The sequence below is a fragment of the Malus domestica genome, chromosome 05, assembly GCF_042453785.1.
Source record: "Malus domestica chromosome 05, GDT2T_hap1".
In the NCBI taxonomy this organism is placed as follows: Eukaryota; Viridiplantae; Streptophyta; class Magnoliopsida; order Rosales; family Rosaceae; genus Malus; species Malus domestica.
The window spans coordinates 10,480,864-10,506,001 of NC_091665.1; the positions used below are offsets into that span (position 1 = coordinate 10,480,864).

The following is a 25,138-nucleotide window of genomic DNA, read 5'->3' on the forward strand; positions in this document are numbered from 1 at the left end:
CTATTCAGATTACTCAAGCTTCACTTAAGAAGTTACAAACTCAAGTAAGACAGCTCGCTGATGCAATAAGTGAGGCAACACGATAAGTTTCCAAGCCAGCCGGTGACCAATCCAAAGGGCCATGAATAAGTTAATTCAATTATATCTCTTAGAAGTGGTAAACAAGTAGATAACGAGGTGGTCGTGTCTAAGAGTGATGAAAATTCTGATTCTCTAGACAACGATGATGAGAAGGGTGAAAAAAAATCTATCCTACAGTCAAATGACTTCTAAAAAGTACACAATCCCTTCTTCAAACAAATTTGATCTACCCATATCTCATGTGCCTAGAGTTCCGTTTCCTCAAAGATTGACATCATCCAAGAAGAATTCAAATTACAAGGAGATTTTGGAGTTATTCAAACAAGTGCAAATTTCTATTCCTTTGTTAGATGCAATTGATCAAGTCCCTGCGTATGTTAAATTTGTCAAGGAGCTTTGTACGCCAAAACGTAAGTCAAATGTTCATAAGAAAGTATTTCTTGCTAGACGGTTTAATTCGGTAATCACTCGAAAATTCTCGCAGAAATATAAAGATCCTGGTTGCCCTACTGTCACATGTACTATTGGTGATCATACTTTCGAAAAGGCGTTGCTTGATCTAGGAGCAAGTGTCAACCTGTTGCCTTATTCTGTTTTTCTGCAATTAGGGCTTGGTGATCTGAAACCAACCTCCATTACACTGCAACTTGCAGATAGATCAATCAAAACTCCCCGTGGAATTGTTGAGGATGTGTTGGTACAAGTTGGAAAGTTCACTTTTGATGCTGATTTTGTTATTTTAGACACAGTTTCTGTCTAAAATCCCAACAATGAAATTCCTATTATTCTTGGACGGACGTTCTTGGCTACTGTGGATGCCGTTATTCATTATAGAAGTGGGCTGTTGACGTTAGGAGTTGGTGATATCAAGGCTGAATTCAACATATTTAAAGCAAGCCGACAAGGTCCTGATTCTCTTGATTCCTTGGCTGTTTGTATGATTGAAATATTTACTCATGATTCATTTTTGCAAACATCTTTGGATGACTCTCTCAAGACATGCTTGACTCATTTTGGCATGGACTTTGATCAAGACAACGAGGTTAACATGATCAATGGAATTCTTGATGCTACCCCTGTTATGAATGTTAATAAGTGGAAATCTCAATTTGAACCACTTATTCCTTCCAAGTCAAAATTAGTTCCATCGATTGAGAAACCACCATCGCTTGAGCTCAAGTAATTACCATCTAATTTGAAGTATGCATTTTTGGGTCCTTCTGAGTCTCTACCAGTCATCATTGCTTATGATTTGACAAGTATGCAAGAAAAACAATTGATGGAAGTTCTAGCAAAACATACGACGAGTTTGGGATGGACTGTTGTGGATATAAAAGGTATTAGCCCTAGTATGTGTATGCACCGCATTCATCTTAAGGAGAATTCCAAGCCTATCTACCAATCACAGAGAAGATTAAATCCATATATGAAAAAGGTTGTTCGAGCTGAGGTATTGAAATGATTGGATGTTGGTGTTATTTATCCCATCTCTGACAGCATATGGGTTAGTCCAGTTCAAATTGTCCCTAAAAGATCTAGAATTACAGTGGTGAAGAATGATAAAGAAGAGCTTGTTCCTACCCGAATGACCATTGGTTAGCGTGTTTGCACTGATTACAGAAAAATTAATGATGACACCAAAAAAGACCATTTTCCTCTCCCATTCATTGATCAAATGCTTGAGCGTTTGGCTGGTCATAGCCATTATTGTTTCTTAGATGGTTACTCTGGATATAATCAAAATACCATCGCTCCCGAGGACCAAGAGAAAACTACATTTACTTGTCCTTATGGTACATTTGCTTACCGAAGAATGCCATTTGGGTTATGTAATGTTCCAGCTACATTTCAACAATGCATGATGAGTATATTTTCTGATATGGTTGAGCGTTTTTTGGAGGTTTTCATGGATGACTTCTCTGTTTTTGGGTCTTCATTTGATGATTGTTTATATCATTTATCTCTTGTTCTTGACAAATGTGAGCAGACCAATCTTGTATTAAACTGGGAAAAGTGCCATTTCATGGTTACTCGAGGAATTGTTCTTGCCCCTGTGATTTCTAGTAAAGGTATTGAAGTAGACAAAGTAAAGGTTGATTTAATTGTTGGTCTTCCTCCTTCGAAATCGGTAAAAGCTATTTGATCGTTTCTAGGCCACACGAGATTTTATAAAAGGTTTATCAAAGATTTTAGCAAACTTTCTCGACCTCTCTGCAGTTTACTTGCCAAGAACACTGCGTTTATCTTTGATGATGCTTGTATGGAAGCTTTCACTAAGCTTAAGCATTGGTTGACGTCTGCACCAATTATTCAGCTTCCGGATTGGTCTCAGCCCTTTGAACTTATGTGCGATACATCTGATTTTGTTGTTGATGCTATTTTAGGACAACGGTTGAACAAGCTTCCATCAGTCATTTATTATGCCAGTCGAAGTTTAAACGATGCTCAAATTAATTACTCTAGTATAGAGAAAGAGTTGTTGGTTGTGGTCTTTGCATTAGATAAGTTTTGTTCATATCTAATTGGTTCCAAAGTCATATTTTACACGGATCATTCCGCATTGAAGCATCTAATGTCCAAAAAAGATGCAAAACCTCGTTTGATCAGCTGGGTGTTGTTGTTACAAGAATTCGACCTTGAAATTAGAGATAAGAAGGGTTCAGAAAATGTCGTTGCATATCATTTGTCTCGAATTATTACAGACCATGTTGACGATCAAGTTTCATTGAATGAATCTTTTCCGGACGAGCAATTATTTTCAATTTCGCAATTACCTTGGTACGTTGATATCGTTAACTATCTTACAACTGGTGCAATTCCTGATAATTAGAATAAGCAAGATCGATCTAAGTTTTTATCAGAGGTTAAGCACTTCTTTTAGGATGACCCTTATCTTTTCAAGCATTGTTCTGACCAAGTAATTTGAAGATGCATTCCTGATCATAAGGATCAGAGCATTCTCTCTTTCTGCCATAGTCATGCATGTGGTGGGCATTTTAGTGCCAAAAAGATAGCTGCAAAAGTTCTTCAATCGGGTTTCTATTGGCCTACTATCTTTCGTGATTCACATGTATATTGCTCTTCATGTGACCGTTATCAACGAATGGGAAATATATCTCATCAGAACATGATGCCCTTAAGCAATATTCTTGTTGTCGAATTATTTGATGTGTGGGGTATTGATTTTATAGGCCCATTTCCTCCATCATTTGGCAATCTCTACATTTTAGTGGCTGTCGATTACGTGTCAAAATGGGTTGAGGCGGTTGCGACCTAAACAAATGATCATGCTGTTGTGGTTCGGTTCCTTAAAGCTAATATTTTCTCTCGATTTGGCACTCCTCGAGCTATAATCAATGATGGTGGTACTCATTTCTGCAATAATCCATTCGAATCATTGATGAAAAAGTATTCAATAACTCATAAAGTTGCCACACCTTATCATCCTTAAAGCAGCGGCCAGGTTGAAGTTTCTAATCGCGAGATTAAACAAATCTTAGAGAAAACTGTTCGCCCAGATCGTTGATAGGAGCATATTTATGCGACTGAGTTAGCTTGTTCTCATGCATTTATGTTTTTATTTCTTAGTTAATTATGTATTTTAAGCTATTTTCGTGTGTTTGTAGGTCCATAGGCCTTATGAAGCAATAAGATGCATTTTGGTGCATTTTGGAGCAGTTTTGGGCTTGGAATGAATAGCACATGCATGGAGCAAGGTGGATGGACGAAATTGAAGACTAAAGAAGCTAGGAATGTGTTAAAGAGAAAGAAGAATTAATGTAAAAAGGACAAAGAGCTCAGCCACAAAGGGGTGTCACTCTATCATTCACCTTTCCATCATTGCCATGCACCACCATTGCACTCCCTTTGCATTCCTATGCCGTGCATCATCATCCATGTTCCCTCCATTGACTCATTTGTTGCATCATTCCACCTCCATTTCCTTTCTCTACCATGTGCACAATCATTCATGTTCCCTAGCTGCAACACCACTCTATTTTACCCCCATGCTTTGCATCATCACTTCACTTTCACCTTTGAATCATTTCAGATTTCATGCATCATTACATTGAATCATTGCACTCAATTGCTACACCATTGCTTGTTCCCTCCATCATTTCAGATTCATGCATCATTACATTGAATCATTGCACTTAATTGCTACACCATTCCTTGTTCCCTCCATCATTTCAGATTTCATGCATCATTGCACTCAATTGCTACACCACTCCATGTTCCCCTCCATTGCCATGCACTTCCTCTATAAACGGAAGTGTGTGTAACATAAATTTAGTTCATACTTTGTTAGATCATTCACTCCCATTTTCAACACAACCTTCATCCAAACACATCAATTCCTCCATACAAACAAACCTTCAAACACTCACCAACATCTTGTGCCGTAGCAAAGGAAGGGAAGGAAAGTGCTTGGACGTGCTTGCTATCCAACTTGGATCATTGGAGCGTTTAGGTGTTTTCTTTCTTTTGTTTCTAATGTTTAAATTCATTTCCTTTCGTTTTATTGTAAATATGAGTGGCTAAACCCTTCTTGGCTAGGGGTGATTTCAAAGCCATGATTATGTGTGCAATATAATTTGATAAATTCTAGTTATGAACTCTTGAATCATGAATGCAATTGGCTTAACTATTTGATTGATAACTTATTTGTATTTGTTAATTAAGGGTCGACACTTAATTGGCATGCATAAATCCGTTGCTAGAATATAAGGAAGTTTCACATAATCGTTACAAACTTATATTCACATGTAGTGAAGGTCGCTTATAAACGATCACGTTAAGTTGAATTCCTAGCATGAGTGACATGATGTCATAGTTGCAAGTGCTTTGTCAATGCTTATGATTTTCATTAAACGTAATGATCTTTGATTGTATCTCTATTATGATGTCATGTAGGGAACTTTAGAATAATGTTTTGGGTTGTCGAATGATGTCATCCAATCCAATAAAACAAGGAAAATCTGAGAGTTAACTAGTGATGTCACAGTTAATTTGGAGCATTGTCATTCATAATTCAATGAAGTAGTAACTGGAAATTGAGTTATTTGCATACATGTCATGTGTGGAGAAAAAGCCTCTAGCTATCCCATCCATCATCTTATTTCTCACATTTGTTTTACAATTTGTCTAGTTTTTCATACTTGTTTGTTTGTTTCAACTTCATCCAAATCAAAACCCCCATTTTAGTTTCTTGTTTCAAAGTGTTTCAAATCTATTTTAGTTTGTGTTTTTAAGTGTTTTGATTCAAGTAAAAGTCAATTTTCGTCCAAAGTCATTCCTAGTGTCTAGTTTAAGTTTATTTGGTTATTTTAAGCTGTTTTGAGTATTTTATGTTTGCTTTAAGTCTTGTGAGTCTTGTTAAGTGGTTTTAAGTTTAGTTTTATGTTTTTGAGTCAGTTTAGAGGTTATTAGCAAGCCCTCCTAATCCCCGGTCCAGAACGATGCCTACTTATATTTGTACTACAATTGTCAAAAGATGGTTAAATTTGTGTGTTAAGATAATTTTCGCATCAATCGTAAGGATTGGTCTCAAAGGTTGGATGATGCACTTTGGGATTATCAAACCGCTTTCAAAACTCCTATTGGCATGTCTCCATATAGGCTTGTTTATGGGAAAGCTTGTCCCCTACCTGTTGAGCTAGAACATCTTGCATATTGGGCTATAAAAACCTTCAACTTTGACATGAAAAAGGCTAGTTCTTAAAGGCAGTTACAACTTAGTGAATTGGAAGAGCTTCGTAATGATTTATATGAAAATGCTAAGATTTACAAAGATATGACTAAGTTATACCATGACAAATCTATTCTTTGCAAGTCTTTCACACCTGATCAAAAAGTGTTATTGTATAATTCTTGCTTGCGTCTCTTTCCAGGGAAATTATGTTCTCGGTGGTATGGACCTTTCATTGTGCTACAGGTGTTTGAACATGGAGCAGTGGAGATTAAAAATCCTACCAATGGTACTATTTTTAAAGTCAATGGTCACAGATTAAAGCCATACTTCGAACCTCCAACCGAACTTGCCTCTGTCAAAATTCTCTTGACTGATCCATTTTATATGAAGTGATTCCTTGTCATGTCTAGCTGAAGACAGTAAACTTAGAGCTATTGGGAGGCAACCCAATTTCTTTTCATTAGTTCTCTTTCTTTAAGTTTTATTTTCTATTAGTTTTTCCATTAGATTGCTTCACTGCTGCTGCTTATTTGCTCGTTGATGTTTGTTCTATTTGCAAGTCTGGCTCTCCATTCCAATTCGACAAAGGAAATTCGAACAAAGCGATGTACTGCAACATGTTTGCTTGCAGTTTGGATGAGATTAAGTTGGTCATTGTTGTCATCCCCAAATTTTTCCACAACAACGAGCATGCTCTGAGACGCATCATCTTTGGGTGAAAGTTGATCATTCGTGCACCATTCACATCCATTGGATGCTTTGCTAAACAGAGTTGCATTTACAAACAGGGAAGTTCCCTGACTTTTCTTTTGTTCTCTTTTTCTTTTTTCTTTTTTTTTTCTTTTTTCTTTTTTCTTTTTTTCTTTCTTTCTTTGTTTTATACTCCTATTCCATATCTTTTAACATTGAGGACAATGTTCGATTCAAGTTTGGGGGTAGGGTATTTTAGTTTGGTGTTTTTAAAAGTTGAAAAGAAAAAAACAAATAAAAACCTTAAAAACCTAAAAATATTTCTTTATATGTTTCTTTCTCTTTTCCTTTGAGTCGCTTTCCAAATTTCCATGACAAAATTGAGTTGATAACTTGTATGACTTGAATGAAAAAAGTATGGTAACATATGGGGTTTTAACTTTGTTCACTTTATAACGTTATTTTGGCATGATGGGTTTGATGAACAATAGCCTTTGGTTGATATTATGTAAATTTTATTAAGCTGAGCATGCTTAACTTGAATAAAACCCACACCCATGTGAGCTTTTGTGCCTAAATATAGTGTGTGCATTGTTCATACACTTTTGTTCTTTTCATGTGTGTAATCTTATATGTTCTGCATCTCCAGAACTTGGTTTGAGACCTTTCCAAGACTTTGTATCATGTATTACATCATTAGGACTTTACCACCATTGCCATATATACTAGTGTCATATACATTACCCCTAGTTAGCCCTTTTGAGCCTTAAATTGAGCATTTTCTTTGTGAGCCAAATTCCTTACCATTCTTAACCCTTATTTATATATCCTACCCTTAATTGTTCTAAGAAATGATAGAGGGATTGTTTCGTTGGAGCTCAATTTGTTTGCATAAAAGGGATGTATGGACAAAGGTGGTTGGTTATCAAGGCTAGAAGTATGCACTTTAATGTTATTCAATAAGAGTTGAAAGTTGGAAGTGGTGACATTTCAAAAAAAAAAAAAAAAAAAAAAAAGGTTCAATGAAGAAGATGTGATATTGTGTCCTATACATCATGCATAAGGGGTAATGAATGCAGCTCGAATCTATTGGTGATGTCAAGTGCTTATTTTCACATGAATCTAGGATATGAGAGAACAACATGTGCTGCTGTCTTTGTTTTCTTGATTTACAGAATTTGTATTGTGCATAAGAGAATATTTGATATGAAAGAAGGAAAAGTAGACTGAAGATGTTACGCTTGTTGATGCTATTTTTTAGAGTGATTCGTGTTTTGTGCTTATGATAATTAGAAACACTCTAATATTTTCTTTGAATTTTTGTATCCCAATCCTTTCATTTATTTAGCCATTCACCGTAAGCCTCTATTACAACCTTCGATAAAGACCTACTTGATCCAAGGAGAGTAATTTTTTATTGGGTAAATTACATAGTAGCCCCTCAGGTTTGAGGTCTATTGCAATCTTATACAACATCTTTAAAACATTTCACTTTCATACCTCAAGTACTATTTTATTTCAATTTCATACAACCGTTAGATTTTCCATTCATGGATCTGTTAAATGCTGACGTGATTGCCACATATATGACACGTGGCTGCCAGATGTCTGCCACGTGGCAAATAAAATAATTTTTTAATTTAAAAAAAATATATATCTGCCACTTTTTTTTCTCTCTTTCTTCTTCTTCTCTTTCTCTTTCTTCTTCTTCTGGGTTCGGACCCTTTTTTTTTTTTTTTTTTTTTTTTTTCTTCTTCTTCTTCTTCTTCTCCCTCCTCCTCCTCTTTCTTCTTCTCTTCTTCTTCTTTCTCCTTCTTCTTCTGGGTTCGGTCCCTTTCTTTTTTCTTTTTTTCTTTTTTATTCTTCTTCTTCTTCTTCTTCTTCTTCCTCATCCTCCTCCTCTTTCTTCTTCTCTTCTTCTTCTTCCTTCTTCTTTTTCGGGGTTCGGTCCCTTTTTTTTTTTTTTCTTCTTCTTCTTCTTCTTCTTCTTCCTCCTCCTCCTCCTCCTCCTCTTTCTTCTTCTTCCTCCTTCTTCTAGGTTCGGACCCCTTTCTTTTTTTTTTCTTTTTTTTCTTCTTCTTCTTCTTTCTCCTCCCTCCTATTTCTTCTTCTCTTCTTCTTCTTCCTCCTTCTTCTGGGTTCGGTCCCTTTCTTCTTCTTTTTTCTTCTTCTTCTTCTTCTTCTTCTTCTTCTTCTTCCTCATCCTCCTCCTCTTTCTTCTTCTCTGCTTCTTCTTCCTCTTTTTTCTGGGTTCGGTCCCTTTTTTTTTTTTCTTCTTCTTCTTCTTCTTCCTCCTCGTCCTCCTCCTCTTTCTTCTTCTTCCTCCTTCTTCTGGGTTCGGACCCCTTTTTTTTTTTCTTCTTCTTCTTCTTCCTCCTCCTCCTCTTCCTCCTCTTTCTTCTTCTTCCTCCTTCTTCTGGGTTCGGTCCCTTTTTTTTTTTTTTTTTCTTCTTCCAATTTCAGGTTTTTTAAAAAAAAAATAAAAAATTATTTTATTTGCCACGTGGCAGACATTTGGCAGCCACGTCAACATTTAACAGATCCATGGATGGAAAATTTAACGGTTGTATGAAATTGAAATAAAATAGTACTTGAGGTATGAAAGTGAAATGTTTTAAAGATGTTGTATAAGATTGCAATAGACCTCAAACCTGAAGGGCTACTATGTAATTTACCCTTTTTTATTTGTGGAGATTAGATCGATCTGCAAGCTTATGGTAGAGCTTTCATGTAATGATATTTTGAGTGTATATACTTAACCTTAAACACTTTGAGTGAATTGAGCGTATGTCTTGTGAGTTTAAGGGTTGAAGTTGGGTTAAGCATGTTGAGCTCACTTGCATTTGTGTTGTATCAACTTTTGGCTATTTTTACTCAAGCATGTTATGTTTTAAGGTTATGAGTAAGGTTTGAGCACTATGTGTTGTTAAACTCTATTATTCTTGGTATGCATGTGTGTAGACTCCCTGAGTTGTTTGGAAAGATCAGATTTTAGTTGTGTCTTTTATTTTGCTCGAGGACTAGCAAAATATAAGTTTGGGGGTATATGATGGACACATAATTATTACATTTATTACCCTTATATTTATATTTATTAGTGCTTGATTATGATTACTTGGAGTAAATTACTTTAGTTTTGTAATTTATAAGGATTATGAGGCTTATTGATAAAAGTGGAATTTAACATGGTCTTAATACATCCTATATGTTTTAGTCTTTCTAATTACATTGGTTTCATCCATTTAATTAAATGTTATTTTATTCTTAGGTTGAAGACCAAAAGGTGGGGTGATTGGCTTTTAAGTGAGGCCGTGGAGATGTCTTAAAAAAGAGGAATCTCAACTTGATTTGGATTCCTATTTTTTAGAGAACTTGGAACAGAGAGGCGCGGATAAAAAGGAGGAAGAGCAGCGGAACAAGGGGACTTGGACTCCTTGGTTTTCTAGCGTGAAACAGAGAAAGCAGTAGCAGAGCACCAACAATTCGGTTCTTTCCAAGTTTTATTTTATGCATATTTTCCATAGGACTATGATGAATTCTTCGTTCATGGGGTTCTAAACTCTTAGCTAAGGCTAAGAGGAAGCCCTAATTATGATTATTCTAATTATTTGATTGTTCAATTTTTGAATTTCAGATTGATGATTAGTTTTCATTCACTAGTGGAATTGCAATTTTGATATTGGGTTCTTTGTGCTTGAACATAGCCTAGGATTTTGATATTGAAATTATTTGCATATGAATTTATTTCTGACCATGAATTGGATTCTATCGATGCTTTGTGAATGAGAATCATGAACTTATATTTTGATATGACCATTGACGACTATTGGTTTGTGTGGCTTCTTAGAAAATTAGCTATTTGTTTGACATGACCAAGTTGATAAGTGGTTAATTTGTTTCTCACTGTGCTTAATTGGATTTCTACATGTTTGTGTATACCGGACCATGGATATAAAGACTGTAGAAATAGTTGAGTTTACGCCTGACCACGATAAAATTCACATTTATTTGGGAAATTATTGGCATGTGTACCTGACCACGGACATGTGTACAGAAGTTGTTTTCATTAATTTGATAATTCATGAGTTGACAATTGGATATTAGGGTATGACAATTGATGGTGGAATCAAAGCCTTAGTGTTTTCTTACATTTGTTCTCAATCATATTTATGTTTAATCATTGTTAATTTTAATTAATCTTCGATACAAACCCAATCTTTATTTCAATTTGTTAAGTAATAGTTATAGAATTAAATTGTTAAATCAACTTCGATGGATTCGATCTCGTATTTACATATTTCCACCACAACTGATTTGTGCACTTGCAAGTAAATTTGGGTTGAATTAATCTATTTATTAGGTTAGTTTAAATTCACATCAATTATCTTGATCTTTCATGCTATCTTCAAGCTGTTAATGTTACCCAGGTATTTTCTAAGACAAGCTAACTCTTTCAAGATATTCCAAGACTTGTTACGAACCCATGCCAAGGAAGACAAGATGACGTTCTCAAAGCCCAAGTTCACCTCGACCTAAAAGCAAGAATCAAACATGTGACCTCTCACTTACAAGTGAAGAGGAATACTAAGTGGCCCTTCTAGGTAGTTAAGTGAGGAAAATGGCCACTTAGTACTACGGTCTAGTGGTATTGTTCTTCATTTATAAGTGAGAGGTTTGAGAGGTCTTAGGTTCGATTCTCGCCAAAAGCAAACTCCGAAACCCAACCCAACCAGCCTAAGTTTCAGCCCTTTGGCTATCGTGTTGGGCATTGTTAGCCAGCTAGCCCATTTGTTAGGCCTAGTCTGTCAACATCTAACAACTACTTGACATCAGCTAGCTATTGCTAGTTGACGTCATGTAGTCGTTGAGCCTTTTTTTTTTTTTTGAAGGATGAAATAAAAAAAAATTAAAAATCTTTTTTTTTCCCTATAAATACTTATGCCATTTTTACATCATCTCTCACATCATTTTCATCCTTCCATACTATCTTATCTCATTTTATTTCAATTCTTCACATTCTATTCACCTCAAACACTCTTTTCATATACACCTCTTTCTTACATCTTCCAATAATCTAAATTTAAAATTTTCAATATTTTTTCAAATGGCCACATCTTCAACCAAAGGAAAGGCTTGGACCCAAAAAGAAGATGAAGCTTTTTGCAAGGCTTATAGATGGGTCTCGGAAGATAGTATCAAGGGTATTTCATAACCAAGTGAAGGCATTTGGACTCGTACGTCCAAAAAGCACTATGAGTTCTATGAAGGCACCACTCAACCAAATCCCATAAGTTCTTCATGATGGAAAAAATAACTTCATCCAAGGTTGAACAAATGGCATATAATGGCCGAAAGAAGACATGCTAGCGGAGCCAATCTACACGACAAAGTAAGTGTTTTCACAAGTTCTTTTAAATATTTAATTATATTACATTTAATTCCTTTTTTCTTTTTTTTTGTAAATATTTTTTCTAGGAACACTAAGCGGAGCAATGTATATGGATGACATGAAAAAAGCCTTTATTCATCAAGGTTGTTGGGAAATTTGTAAATGGTGGGCGTTATTTCAAGATCCACCTCAAGAAAATTTTGGTTCTACACCGGTGATTAGAAATGTTTCTAGTAATACAGTTAGACGTGGCATTCGTGTTGTGTTTCCCGTATTCGTGTCATTTTCGTGTCATACCTGATATCTTAACGAGTCGTGTCGTGTAACACCTGGTAAAATAAACAGGTAAAATGACCCGACTCGAAATTGACTCGATAATATTAACAGATAATATGACCCGACCCGTTACCCGTTAAGGAAAATATATTTTAAACCAATAAATAATCAAATGGAAAACATAATAATAATAAGTATATACATACCATATTATCACATTCAAAACATAAAAACGCATTTGTCTTTCAAGTATTACATATTTACATACCCAAATTAATAGCACAATAAAAAAAAAAACATTAGAACATTACAAAATATCAAATGTTCAAAAGATTTGCAAAATTAAGGGAGTTATGTTTCAAGATTTGGAACCTTGCACATTTTCTTACAATCAAACTCTTCAATTTTCATCAATCACCATGGGAAACGATTTTGGAACTTTGGCTTGATATATTGTCTTCAAGAGTTATATTGATGATATTTTCAATGAGGCTTTCTACATTAGCACTCTCTTCTCATTTATCCTATGACTATTGTTTAAGTAAAGTCTTTAATAGTTTTTCAATTAATGTAGAAGTGTGAAAAATATAGAAAAAATATATAAACGCTCGTAATGACAAGCTTTACAACTTTCGTGAAGGGCTTAACTTTGAAATGTGCCACTATAATCATATAAATGATAGATCAAAATTTAACCGTCGATTATTGTTTACATTTATGCTTCATTTTTCTCACCAAATTTTGTTTTTTCAGATTTTGTTTTTTGAAAACATGATTTATTAGAGGATATAGGAAGATGAACGGTTCGGATCGTTGATATTATGTTCAAAGTTTAACCGTTAGTGAAAATATTGCTTGGTGTTTATAAAGTCTCTACAAACTATATAACATCGACTCATATTTCAATTAACCGTAAATATCGGGACGTGATATCAAAGAACCGAACCGTTCATCTTCCTACATCCCCCAGAAGATCATGTTTTCAAAAAAGAAAATTTTAAAAATGAAATTCAATATAAAGAATAAAGCCTAAATGACAATCGACGGTTAAATACAAATTTAAGGCTTATGGATTATAGTGTTAGATTTCGAAGTTGACCCTTTCACGAAAGTTGTAAAGCTTTTCACTACGAGTTATTGTTTTTTTTTTTTTTTTTTTTTTACATTTCTTACACTTCTACAATAATTATTATTAATTTTATTACTTTTACACTCAAATAAAAAACACTATTCATGACGGTTTGGAGTGTTTTAAAAATCTAAACAATAATGTAAGTGTAGTCATTGTCTACTCGTGGAGGAATGATGAATCACGAGTGTTTATATATTCTTTCACATTTTTCATACTTGTCGGGATGTCTTATTGCCTATACTAATACTATACTAGTTGATTTTAATTTTGGACAACAACATGCTAAGTAAAATTTATCCTTTTAATGATAATAAGAAACTCTCATAATAAAAATAAATAAATGAATAAAACTTAATTTTTTTTAACTTATATAGAATAATAATACAAAAATATATATTTAATATAGAATATACCAATATATACAATATGGCTATTGTATTTTATAATAAATTTTTTAGTAATTAAACTTTAAAATTATAATATATTTTTCTTAACGGGTCAAAACGAGTTACCCGCGTGTATACCCATTAAGAACTTGTTATTAACGTGTTCTTAACGGGTCACCCGATAATGACCCGATTAGTTATCATGTTGACCCGAAACCTGTTATTTTCGTGTCTTGTCACCGTGTCGTGTAAGAAACTGCTGGGTCTAAATACAGTTGGGGATGAAGAAGTATCTCATGTCATTGTGTAACATCCCACATTGCCCAAGGGAGTGGATCTTGTAAGTCTTATATGTGTATTCTCATATCTACCTAGCATGAGGCATTTTAGGAGCTCACTGGCTTCGAGTTCCATCGGAACTCCGAAGTTAAGCAAGTTCGTGGGAGAGCAATCCCAAGATGGGTGACCCACTGGGAAGTACTCGTGTGAGTTCCCAGAAACAAAATCGTGAAGGCGTGGTTGGGGCCCAAAGCGGACAATATCGTGTTACGGTGGAGTCAAGCCCGGGATGTGGTGAGTTGTAACATCCCACATCGCCCAAGGGAGTGGATCCTGTAATCCTTATATGTATATTCTCATCTCTACCGATGAAGCCTTTTGGGAGCTCACTGGTTTCGGGGTCCATCGAAACTCCGAAGTGAAGCTAGTTCGCGAGACAGCAATCCCATGATGGGTGACCCACTAGGAAGTTCTCGTGTGAGTTCCCAAAAACAAAACTGTGAGGGCGTGGTCGAGGCCCAAAACAGACAATATCATGCTACGGAAGAGTCGAACCCTGGATGTGGTGGGGGCCCGGGCCAGGATGTGACACATTGAAGAAAATCTGTCTCTAGTCAATCTTCCATACCTAAGGTTATGGGACGAAATAAGGCTAGAAAATTGAAGGAAATAAGGAAAATGAGGAGTTAGCCTTTTGAGAGGAAATGACATCCTTATTATGATAATAGCGGAGCAAAATGTCATTGCCAGGGAAGAAAGGAATTGGAGACACAAAGAACGGGCAAAACAAATACAAGAAGAGATGGATGATAGGAACATGGAAAAGGACACCACGAATTATACTCCAATGGGTAAGGCATATTTTGAAAGGAAAACGAGGGAAATTATAGCCTAACAAGAGTTGTTTTCAACATCCAATGAAGATCATTATTTTAGTAATCTTTAATATCTAAGTTGTTGTAGTTTTAATATTTAAGTTGTTATCGTTTTTGTTGATACACAAAATCAGTGAGGACTTTGGTACAACAGAAAATGTCAACTTTGTGACCTTCGCTAAATTGCTCTGGTCACTAGTGTGGATAAGTATGTAAATGGATAGAGACAGGGAAGCAAACACAAGATGTATGTGGTTCACCCAGATTGGCTACGTCCACGGAGTAGAGGAGTTCTCATTAATTGTGAAGGGTTTACACAAGTACATAGGTTCAAACTCTCCTTTAGTGAGTACAAGTGAATGATTTAGTACAAATGACATTAGAAAATATTGTGAGAGAATGATCTCTATTTATAGAAGAGAGTTTCTAGTTTCATTCTGACATTGACATGTGTCGTTTTTTTATTGGCTTCTGATGTCGACACGTGTCGCGCTGTGATTGACCTCCTAGTTGGAAGGAAACTCTTCTGGGTCCTTAACGGTATAACGTTAACCGGTGCCCAGTAGTTTCAGGATTGGTCAAGTATGGTACAAACAGTGCTCCCCTAAGTTCCCGAGTGAGGGAAGATTCTCGGTTGGGGACTTGTAAGATCCAAGCCATTGAGTAATCACGAAAATTCTAAGTACCGAAGTGTGGTGTCATTTTCACTTGCCTTATCTATCTCATATGTAGATGTGGCATCTTCTCTGGAAGTACTTTTCCTCCATCCAGGGGTGGTATCTTTAACCAATGAAGATGCACAAGGTAATGTATCAATTTCACTTAAAACTTACTTGTAGTTTAGGGCTTGGTCAAGTGCGATACAAAACCCTATAGTAGAAGTCCCTCAAGTCGCCGAGCTAGGAGATTTACCAAAAGAGGTAACAAACAAGGTAAGCAATCAAACTTCCAAGCAAACAACCTGGATTGGAGGTTCGACTTCGGCTTCCAGTTGATTGTTCTCCTTCTTCTTGTGTCGTAAACGGCAACAAGGATAAGGAGAAGCAAATGGAGAAGAGACGATATAAGATACTTTTGCTTTTGAAAAATTAACTTTCCACAAGCTTATTCTTGAACTAGGCTGGAGGGTTTTCTGGTTTCCTCCAGAGTATAAGGCCGACTCAAGAATTTGAGGGTCAAAATAAGTCCATCAAATCAAGAGTGCATTCGACCTTGATGATATGGGATACTTTTGCTGTTGACGAAGTAATAGATGAATCGGCAAGTGTTCTATTGCACTTGTCTCCACATGCTTCCTTGTATCCTTCTCACTTGCCCTATCTGTTCCTCAGGCAGATGTGGTATCTTTTCTGGAAGCATAAGATGTTGAAGATGAGTACTCGAGAGCAATGCCAGGTAAGTAATCAGGCAATGGGTTCAACGCAGTCAGTTCCTGACTAGAAGCTTGATTCCAAGTGTTGACTGATTGCTCTCTTTCTCCTTGTCTTGTAGGTAAGAACAAGGGCAAAGGAAAAGACAGGGCAAAAGCATGATATGGGATACTCTTGCTTTTGACCCTGATGATATAAGATACTCTTGCTCTAGTGTGGTTGGTTTGTATAGGTATTATTGGGGGGGAAGAAAGCTGAGTATTTCGAAAGGCTTCGTTGGGAGTGCCCTCTCAAATATGAGGAAGGTTTGAGCATTTTTGCAGGTCTGCCTGTCCGTGGAGGATGAAGGTCGACATATATAGTAGTCTCCCCAACAACAAGTAGTAATGCTATTCTTTTACCCTTCTTGGTCGTAGCAATGTAGTGGGAGCTACAAGCTTCACATGTTTTAACTTTGTCAGAGCACTTTGAAAAAGTGGTATGTGGTATCTGGAAAGCTGATGTTGCGTGTGAAGATTGCAGACAAGCGTTATCCAAGGAAATCTGGCTCTCGAAGTTCAGAGAGCGATGCCTCTTCGTTTTTCAAACAAGCACTCCTGTCAGGGATCTGGCTCTCGAGATTCAGAGAACGACGCCTCTTTGATTTTTGAGAAAGCAATCTTGTTGGGAGTCTGCCTCTTGAGATTCAGAGAGCGGTGCCTCTTTGATTTTTTAGAAAGTAATCCTGTTAGGAGTCTGGCTCTCGAGATTCAGATGGCGGTGCCTCTTCGATTTGGGAGTCTGGCTCTCGAGATTCAAATGGCGGTGCCTCTTTGATTTTTGAGCAAGAAATCTTGTTGGGAGTGTTTTCTTGAATGTGAGTAAATGTTGGGCATTTTTGCCAGTCTACCTTGCTACGGAGCACGGAGGTTGACACACATAGGGATTTTTTAGTTATCAAGTAGTGGTGCTGTTCCTTTACCCTTGTGGGTAATAGTAGGGTATCTGGACCTTCAAAATTTATGTGTCTAAACTTTGTCAGAGATTTTTCGCAAAGTTATCTGTGGTACTCGAGGAGCTGAAGTTACGTGTGGAGAGTGGTGCCTCTTCGATTTTTGAACCAACGGCCCTATTACCCTTTCTTTTATAAGGGCACCAATTGTGTGCAAGAAGTACATTCAGAGAGTTATTGCTTAGGAATTTTCCCCTTATTTTTGTACTTAAGAGATTTATTGCACCTCATTTCTCCTTCATCATTTTTGAGAATGTCTGGCCCATCCAATCGTCGTTTTAACTTGAACTTTGATGAAGAGGCATCCATGTCTTTTCAAGACAACATATGGCGCTCATCCTTCTTATCCCCTACTGGTCATTTTACCGTTGGGGACTCTGTGATGAAGAATGATATGACCGCTGCGGTGGTGGCCAGGAACCTTCTCATTCCTAAAGATAACAAATTACTTTCCAAACGGTCTGATGAGTTGGCTGTTAAGGATTCTCTGGCTCTCAGTGTTTAGTGTGTAGGCTCTGTGTCTAATATGGTCTAATGCCTATTTGCTCAAACCCGCCAAGTTGAATCATTGGCGGCTGAAGTGATAAGTCTCAAACAGGAGAGCAGATGGCTCAAGCATGAGAATAAACAGTTGCACAGGCTCGCACATGACTATGCTATAAACATGAAGAGAAAGCTTGACCAGCTGCAGGAATCTGATGGTCATATTTTACTTGATCATCAGAGGTTTGTGGGTTTGTTCCAAAGACATTTATTGCCTTCGTCTTCTGGGGCTGTACCGCATAATGAAGCTCCAAATGATCAACCTTCGGTGCCTCCTCCTTCTGGGGTTCTGCCCAGTACTAAGGCTCCGAATGATCACCCTCTGGTGCCTACTCTTTCTGAGGCTCTGCCGACTGCTGAGACTTCTCATGAGCAACCTTTGTGAAGGCTCCATCTTGTTTGTTTATTTTGATACATGAATATGTACATATTTGTAACTTATCGGAGATATCAATAAACAAGCTTTGCTTCATTTCAACGTATTGTGTTAAATACACCAAGGCCTTCTTCACTAAGTTCTTTGAATTTTTTCTTTTGTTGAAGCTTGTATGTTAAAACTTTGAGAGTGAAACATGTATGTTGAGGTAGTGCTCCCTTAATTTCCTAAGTGAGGAAAACTTCTCGGTTGGAGACTTGAAAAATCCAAGTCACTGAGTGGTTGTGAGACTTCTGATATCAAGGTGCAGTAGCATATGGTAGTAGTCCCCCAAGTCTCCGGTCGAGGAAGTTGACGAATGAGGCATTTCCTTTCTAAGTGGTAGCCCAAAACTCCTCCTTTATATATATTTGTTATGAAAGTTGTTAGGCCCAAAGAAGAGGAGGCCTAGGCAAATTTATTTATTTATTTTTTTAATTTTCGAATTTTCGAATTTTCAAATTTTTTAATTTTCAAAAAAAATATATATATATATATATATATTTTGAATGTTCGAATTTCCGACAATATATATATATATTTAAGCTTTGTAGGTGAAGCTTTGGTGTTGAAGCTTTATAGGTGAAGCTTTGAGGTTGAAACTTTGTTGGGCACCATAAATTGATTTTGCTTCACATTATCTTGATCAAGATAGTATGAAGCTTTTGTAGGTGAAGCTTTGCAAGTAAAGCTTTTGTGGGTCAAGCTTTTGTAGGTGAAGCTTTTGTAGGTTTGTGGGTCAAGTTTTTGTAGGTGAAGCTTTTGTAGGTGAAGCTTTTGTGGGTCAAGCTTTTGTGGGTCAAGAGCTTTTGTGGGTCAAGCTTTTGTAGGTGAAGCTTTTGTGGGTCAAGCTTTTGTGGGTCAAGCTTTTGTGGGTTAAACTTTTGTGGGTGAAGCTTTGGAGTTGAAGCTTTTGTTGGGTACCATGAATTGATTTTGCTTCACACTATCTTGATCAAGATAGTATGAAGCTTTTGAGAATTTGTAGTTGTCCTCCATTAATGAAGCTTTTGTTGGTGAAGCTTTTGTTGGGTACCATGAATTGATTTTGTTTCACAGTATCTTGATCAAGATAGTGTGAAGGTTTTGAGAATTTGTAGTTGTCCTTCATTGATGAAGCTTTTGTTGGCACCATAAATTAGTTTTGCTTCACACTGTCTTGATTAAGAGTGTGTGAAGTTTTTTAGAGTTGTGGTTGCCCTCCATTGATGAAGCTCTTGTTGGCACCATAAATTGGTTTTGCTTTACACTGTCTTGATCAAAAGTGTGTGAAGCTTTTGAGAATTGTAGTTGCCCTTTATTGATGAAGCTTTTGTTGGCACCATAAATTGGTTTTGCTTTACACTGTCTTGATCAAGAGTGTGTGAAGCTTTTAAGAGTTATGGTTGAACTCCTCTTGATCAAGAGTGTGTGAAGCTTTTGAGAATTGTGGTTGCCCTCCATTGATGAAGCTCTTGTTGGCACCATAAATTGGTTTTGCTTCACCCTGTTTTGATCAAGAATGTGTGAAGCTTTTGAGAATTGTGGTTGACCTCCATTGATGAAGCTCTTGTTGGCACCATAAATTGGTTTTGCTTTACACTGTCTTGATCAAGAGTGTGTGAAGCTTTTGAGAATTGTGGTTGCCCTCCATTGATGAAGCTCTTGTTGGCACCATAAATTGGTTTTGCTTCACACTATCTTGATCAAGAGTGTGTGAAGCTTTTGATAATTGTGGTTGCCCTCCATTGATGAAGCTCTTGTTGGCACCATAAATTGGTTTTGTTTCACACTGTCTTGATCAAGAGTGTGTGAAGCTTTTGAGAATTGTGGTTGAACTTCTTTGTTGAAGCTCATGTTGGCACCATAAATTGATGAAGCTAATGTGTTCACCTCATCCCCGCCCCTTTTTTCGGATTTTTTTTTATTAGGGAGAGAGGGGGTGCTACAAGTTTGAAATTTGAAAACTCCCTAGCTTGTGTGGAAGTTTAAAGACTTTCCATGTGGGGTTTTCTCATGGTTTGAATTTTGAATTTTGAATTTCTTTGGCCATGTTAAACCCTATAAGAATGAGAAGTTTTCACTCTTTTCATTGTCTTCATTTGCTCATTTTGTAGTGATTTTTGGAGATAGAGTGCTATTATAGTTGAGAGGGATTCCAGCATTGCTTTGCACCATCTTCAGGTTAGTAGTCTTCTCTATTAGATCACGTGCTTTCATTCTTGTTAAATTGTTTGAGTGTTGTTGAGAACATAATGAACTGATTGAGCTTTTCTCCACGCCCTAGGAACTTCCTTATGTTTCGATCTTTCATGTGATGATAAAGTTTGTTTCTGTTTGTTGTAGATGTCAGAGTTTGGAAGTCCTAGTGATAGGGGCTCCCCTAACTCTAACTTTAGGTTTGAGTTTGCAATGTTGGAGTCTTCAGGGCCTTTGTTAGAGTCTTGTACAAAAAATTCGAGATTGGGTGATCTTCGTAATTACCAAGCCTTAGCCAATATTGGTTCTTCCTCCTTCATGTCAGTGGGTGCGGGGGTTGTTTGTGATGTCATACCCATATTTCACTCTGAGTTCACAGCAGACCATTTAGTGCAAAACTTGTTAGATAGCGAAAAGCAGCTTGAGACCCTAAGGCAGTCATGTAGTATCCCCCGTAGTGTAGGAATGTGTTTGGTGCATCATGAAGAATTATCATCTGAACCACCCAAGGGTCATGTTATGTTCTATACCCAGATATTATTGACTTTAGGAGTGAAGCTGCCTTTGCACCCGTGGTTGCAACAGATGTTGTCTTTCATTGAATATGCGCATGGGCAACTCTACCCTGGTTTTTGGGATACCTTAATCAGGTTTTATATTATTTGGATGGAATGTGGGTTAGGTAAGCCTTCCTTTCATCAATGGCGCTACTGATATAAGATGCGCCCAGTGAAAACATGCACTGGGTATGTCGAGTATGCATGTCGGAGTGAGAGAGAGCGTATTGTCTTTGGTAAGAAAAATGCGTACTACACTTGGAAAAACCGTTGGTGCTTTCTTTATAATGATTAGGAGTATGCTAAAGGTGTCACACCTGAGCGACATGTTCTTACTCACTTCCAAACTGTAGGTTGTAATGTATCCATTGTTTGCATTATTTGCTATTTGTTGTGATTTTCTCTTACTTCTAACATTTTTTCTTCGTGCAGTGACGTGAAGGACCATCAAGCTGTTTGGACGGGGGCTAGTTGACGTAGAGAATGTGTTGAGGGTGCCCAAAAAGGATAGAAATTTAGGCAAGCTACGACCCTTATTTTGAAAGTACGGTTTCCAGCCCCTAATGTCGGAGTGCCAGAGACGAGCAAGTAAGTTGTGTCTTTCATTTTGCCCCCTCTTTCTTTTACAAAGTTGTATTCCTTACTTTGGTTTTTCTTGTTTAGTGGAGAAAGTGGGCAAGAAATGGGAGATTAACGCCAAGAAAGGGAAAGCACCCATGTTAATTCCCGTAGACGACATTTTGTTTCACAAATGAGCTCGTAAGCACCGGGTGAGGCCAACCCCTAAACCTAAGTCGCAAGAAGAGGTCATCAAGATTGCTGCCTCAAAAAAGGCTGAAGATGAGGCCATCGGGTGTGCTGCTGCCATAGTTACAGGGGAGGAGAGACGACTGTTGCCTCATCTTCCTACCATCAATCCCATATTTCCTCCAACCATAGAGTCTACTGACCAAGAAGGTGGCCCTAGCTGTAGCCGTAAGAGAAAGTACAAGGAAGAGGTTGGCAGCATTCATTGGAAAGACTTGAAGGTTGCCATGTAGCCAAGTAGTTTTAAGTATGTCAATAATTGCCTGGCAGGATGTCGATCCATTGTTGATGAGCTTGGCGAGCCGCTAGATAAGAACGAATCAGATCGTGACCGGATGATGAGGTTATCTTCTTATGTAAGTGTTACTTTGTCATTTCTTTGCTTTCTCCCCTCTTTTTCCTGGTAGTGACGATTATCTTGTCATGTGAATGACGCCAGAAAAACGAGCAAAGCTTTGGCTGATACCATCCGTAAGGATGAAAATTTTGAGAGTTTGAAGAGGCGGAATGGTGAAAACGTGAGGCTCAAGAAACAATTGGAAGCGACTAAGGAACAGTTTGAGACAACCATCCTTGAGGTTTCCAAGGTTAAAGGGGAGTTGGATAGTGCCTTGGTTGAGGTTTATGGGCTGAAGAAGAGTATCCCAACTGAAAGGGATGTTGCTGTGCAGGAGTTCTTTGGTTCCCAGGCCTTTCACGATGCTTTTAGACCTCACTGCATCCGAGCGGCTAATTTTGAGAAAAGGAAATGGATGGTCGTCCTTGAGCGTTACGATAATGGAAGAATTATCCGAAAGTACCGTGATGAGATAAATGAGTACCGACAAAAGGGTGAAGCCTTCGTCCTCGCAGTTGATCCTAGTAGTGATGATGACTCTGATAATGAGGCTAGTATCAGTGAGCAGTCTCAGGAGAGTGAGGATGGTCTTGGAGATGCTGAGGAATGTGGTGATGGCGATAGGGTTGAAACGCAGAATGATATTGTCAGGGGTTCGGCCTTAAATGAGGATGACTCGTAGTGCCCTCTTTTTCTGCATGTACTCTGGATGTACTAGTTTGTTGTTTGTGTGGCATGTGCCATGTACTTTGGATGTACTAGTTTGTTGTTTATGTGGCATGTGCCATGTACTACTAGTTTGTTGTTTGTGTGGCATGTGCCATGTACTTTGGATGTACTAGTTTGTTGTTTGTGTGGCATGTGCCATGTACTCTGGATGTACTAGTTTGTTGTTTGTGTGGCTTGTGCCATGTACTCTGGATGTACTAGTTTGTTGTTTGTGTGGCATGTGCCATGTACTTTGGATGTACTAGTTTGTTGTCAATTACCAAGTATTTGCACTATCATTGATGAATGTCTGGCTATGTTTGAGGAAATCCTTTGTTTAGATATAAGCCATAACTTGGATGTACTAGTTTTGTCCAGTACTGTTTGTTTATTTGTATAGTCTTGTTGACATATACTTAGACTTGATTTCTTGTTGGAAGCATTCATGTTGAAGCTTTGAACCCAAGTGTTTCATTGCTAGGAATGTAAGAGGATTAGAACCGAGTTGTCTAAATCACCTCTTTATTAAATTCATGCCAAATAGTCTTCGTTACATAGGATGCCGAACGACTGAAGCTTAACACTTGTATAATGTGAGTTTACTTGTAATAGTACTTCAAGTGATCAGCGTTCCATGGATGGACAAACGTCTTACCATCGGAGCTTCTAAGCTTGTAAGAGCCAGGGCGACTGATGCCAACAACTTCAAACGGTCCATCCCAGTTTGGACTAAGTGTTCCTTCACTCAGGCTTCTGTCGCAAAGTAATCTTTTCTTCAATACCCAGTCCCCCACTTTGAAAGAACGAGGTTTGACCCTGGAGTCATAATAGTTGGAGATGCGCTGCTTGTAGGCGACATTCTTCAAGTGAGCCTGGTTTATGTGTTCCTCGACTAGATCTAAGTTGAGGGTAAATTGTTTATCATTTTTGTTTTGCACGTAGTTCTGGACTCGAAACATTGCTTGCTCAAGCTCAACTGGGACAACTGCCTCTGTACCAAAAGCAAGTGAAAATGGGGTTTCTCCTGTTGATGTCCGATACGAAATGCGGTATAACCAAAGAACTTGGGGTACGAATTCTGGCCAACAACCTTTAACCTTGTCCAAGTTGGTTTTCAAAGTTCGCTTGATTATTTTGTTGATGGCTTCAACTTGTCTATTGATGCGAAATATATAAGCACACAAATTAAACCCTCTTTTTATCAATTGTAGCAAATTATGTAAGTAGGGATCGTTCTAGGCTGGGGATTAGGAGGGATTGCCAAATCACTTGAAACTGACTCAAAACGTAAAAACAAAGTTTAAAACACTAAACTAGACTCAAAGAATGCAAAACTAAACTTTAAAACACCAAAACAAACCAAAAGACTCAAAACAGCAAATAAACACTCAAAACTGCCTTAAAAACACTTTCTGGGCAGTTTTGAACACCTAACACTAAATTGGACGAAATTGGGTTATGACTTGACTCAAGACACTTAAAAACACAAACTAAATTGATTTCTAACTAATCTAACACTTCAAAATAAATGGGGATTGAGTTTTGACAAAAATTGAAAACAAGAACAAACTTTGTAAATTGAACAGATTCTAAAACGAATTTGATAAAAGTGAATGGATGGAAAGCTAGCTAAGGGGTTCTTCTCCACACATGTCACACTTGCATACAAAACGATTTCCAATTGCTTTTCGATAAACCATGAATTCCCAACACCCCAGATTAACCGTGAATTGCACTAATTAACCCTCAGATTTTCCTTAAGTTATTGAATTGGATGAATTGCATACGACAACCCAAAGCATTCCCCACAAGTTCCCTACATGAATTGCATAATAGAGATACAAGCAAGAATCATTAAGTTCTATGAAAATCATAAGCATTGGCGAAGCACTCGTTACTATGAATTGCATGAAACTCATGCCAAGAATTTACTTAACACGATTGTGATCAACAACCTTTACTACTTGTGAATATAAGTTCATAACGATTAGGTGAAACTCCCTTATATCCTAGCATCAAACTTATGCATGAAAATTAAGCGTGCACTCTCAACCAACATACACAAATTAGTTTTAATTCATGTAGATAAGTAAATTGAATTCACAACTTATGAAACGCAATTAAAAGTAATCAAATCATATAGCAAGCATAAACATGGTTTCAAATTCCCCCCTAGCCAAGGGGGGTTTAGTTCCTCATACTCACAAAGCAAAGATACATAAATTTAGACATTAAAATCCAAAGAAAGAAAACACCTAGATGATCCAACTTGGACAGCAGGTGCATCCACAAGTCTTCTTTCCTCCTTGCTGCGGCACTTGGTCTAAAGTCAGGTTCTAGGGTGGTATTTGTATGGGAGAATGGGTAGGGAATGGTATGGAAGGGTTTAGGATTGATGGGGGGTACGGCTAAGGTAAAAAGAATCAGAAAAA

The 25,138-nt window shown here is 37.3% G+C and overlaps 1 protein-coding gene across 1 annotated transcript; it reads left to right on the plus strand.

The window, feature by feature from the left end:
• Positions 1–262: 262 nt before the first annotated feature.
• LOC139196048 (uncharacterized) lies at positions 263–841 on the plus strand. Its single transcript, XM_070821711.1, has one exon. The coding sequence runs from the start codon at positions 263–265 to the stop codon at positions 839–841; it is 579 nt and encodes a 192-aa protein (XP_070677812.1).
• The last annotated feature ends 24,297 nt before the right edge of the window (positions 842–25,138 follow it).

What these genes read in the sequence shown, in the direction of transcription:
- LOC139196048 (XM_070821711.1), top strand. Translation starts at nt 263, where the DNA reads ATGACTTCTAAAAAGTACACAATCCCTTCTTCAAACAAATTTGATCTA.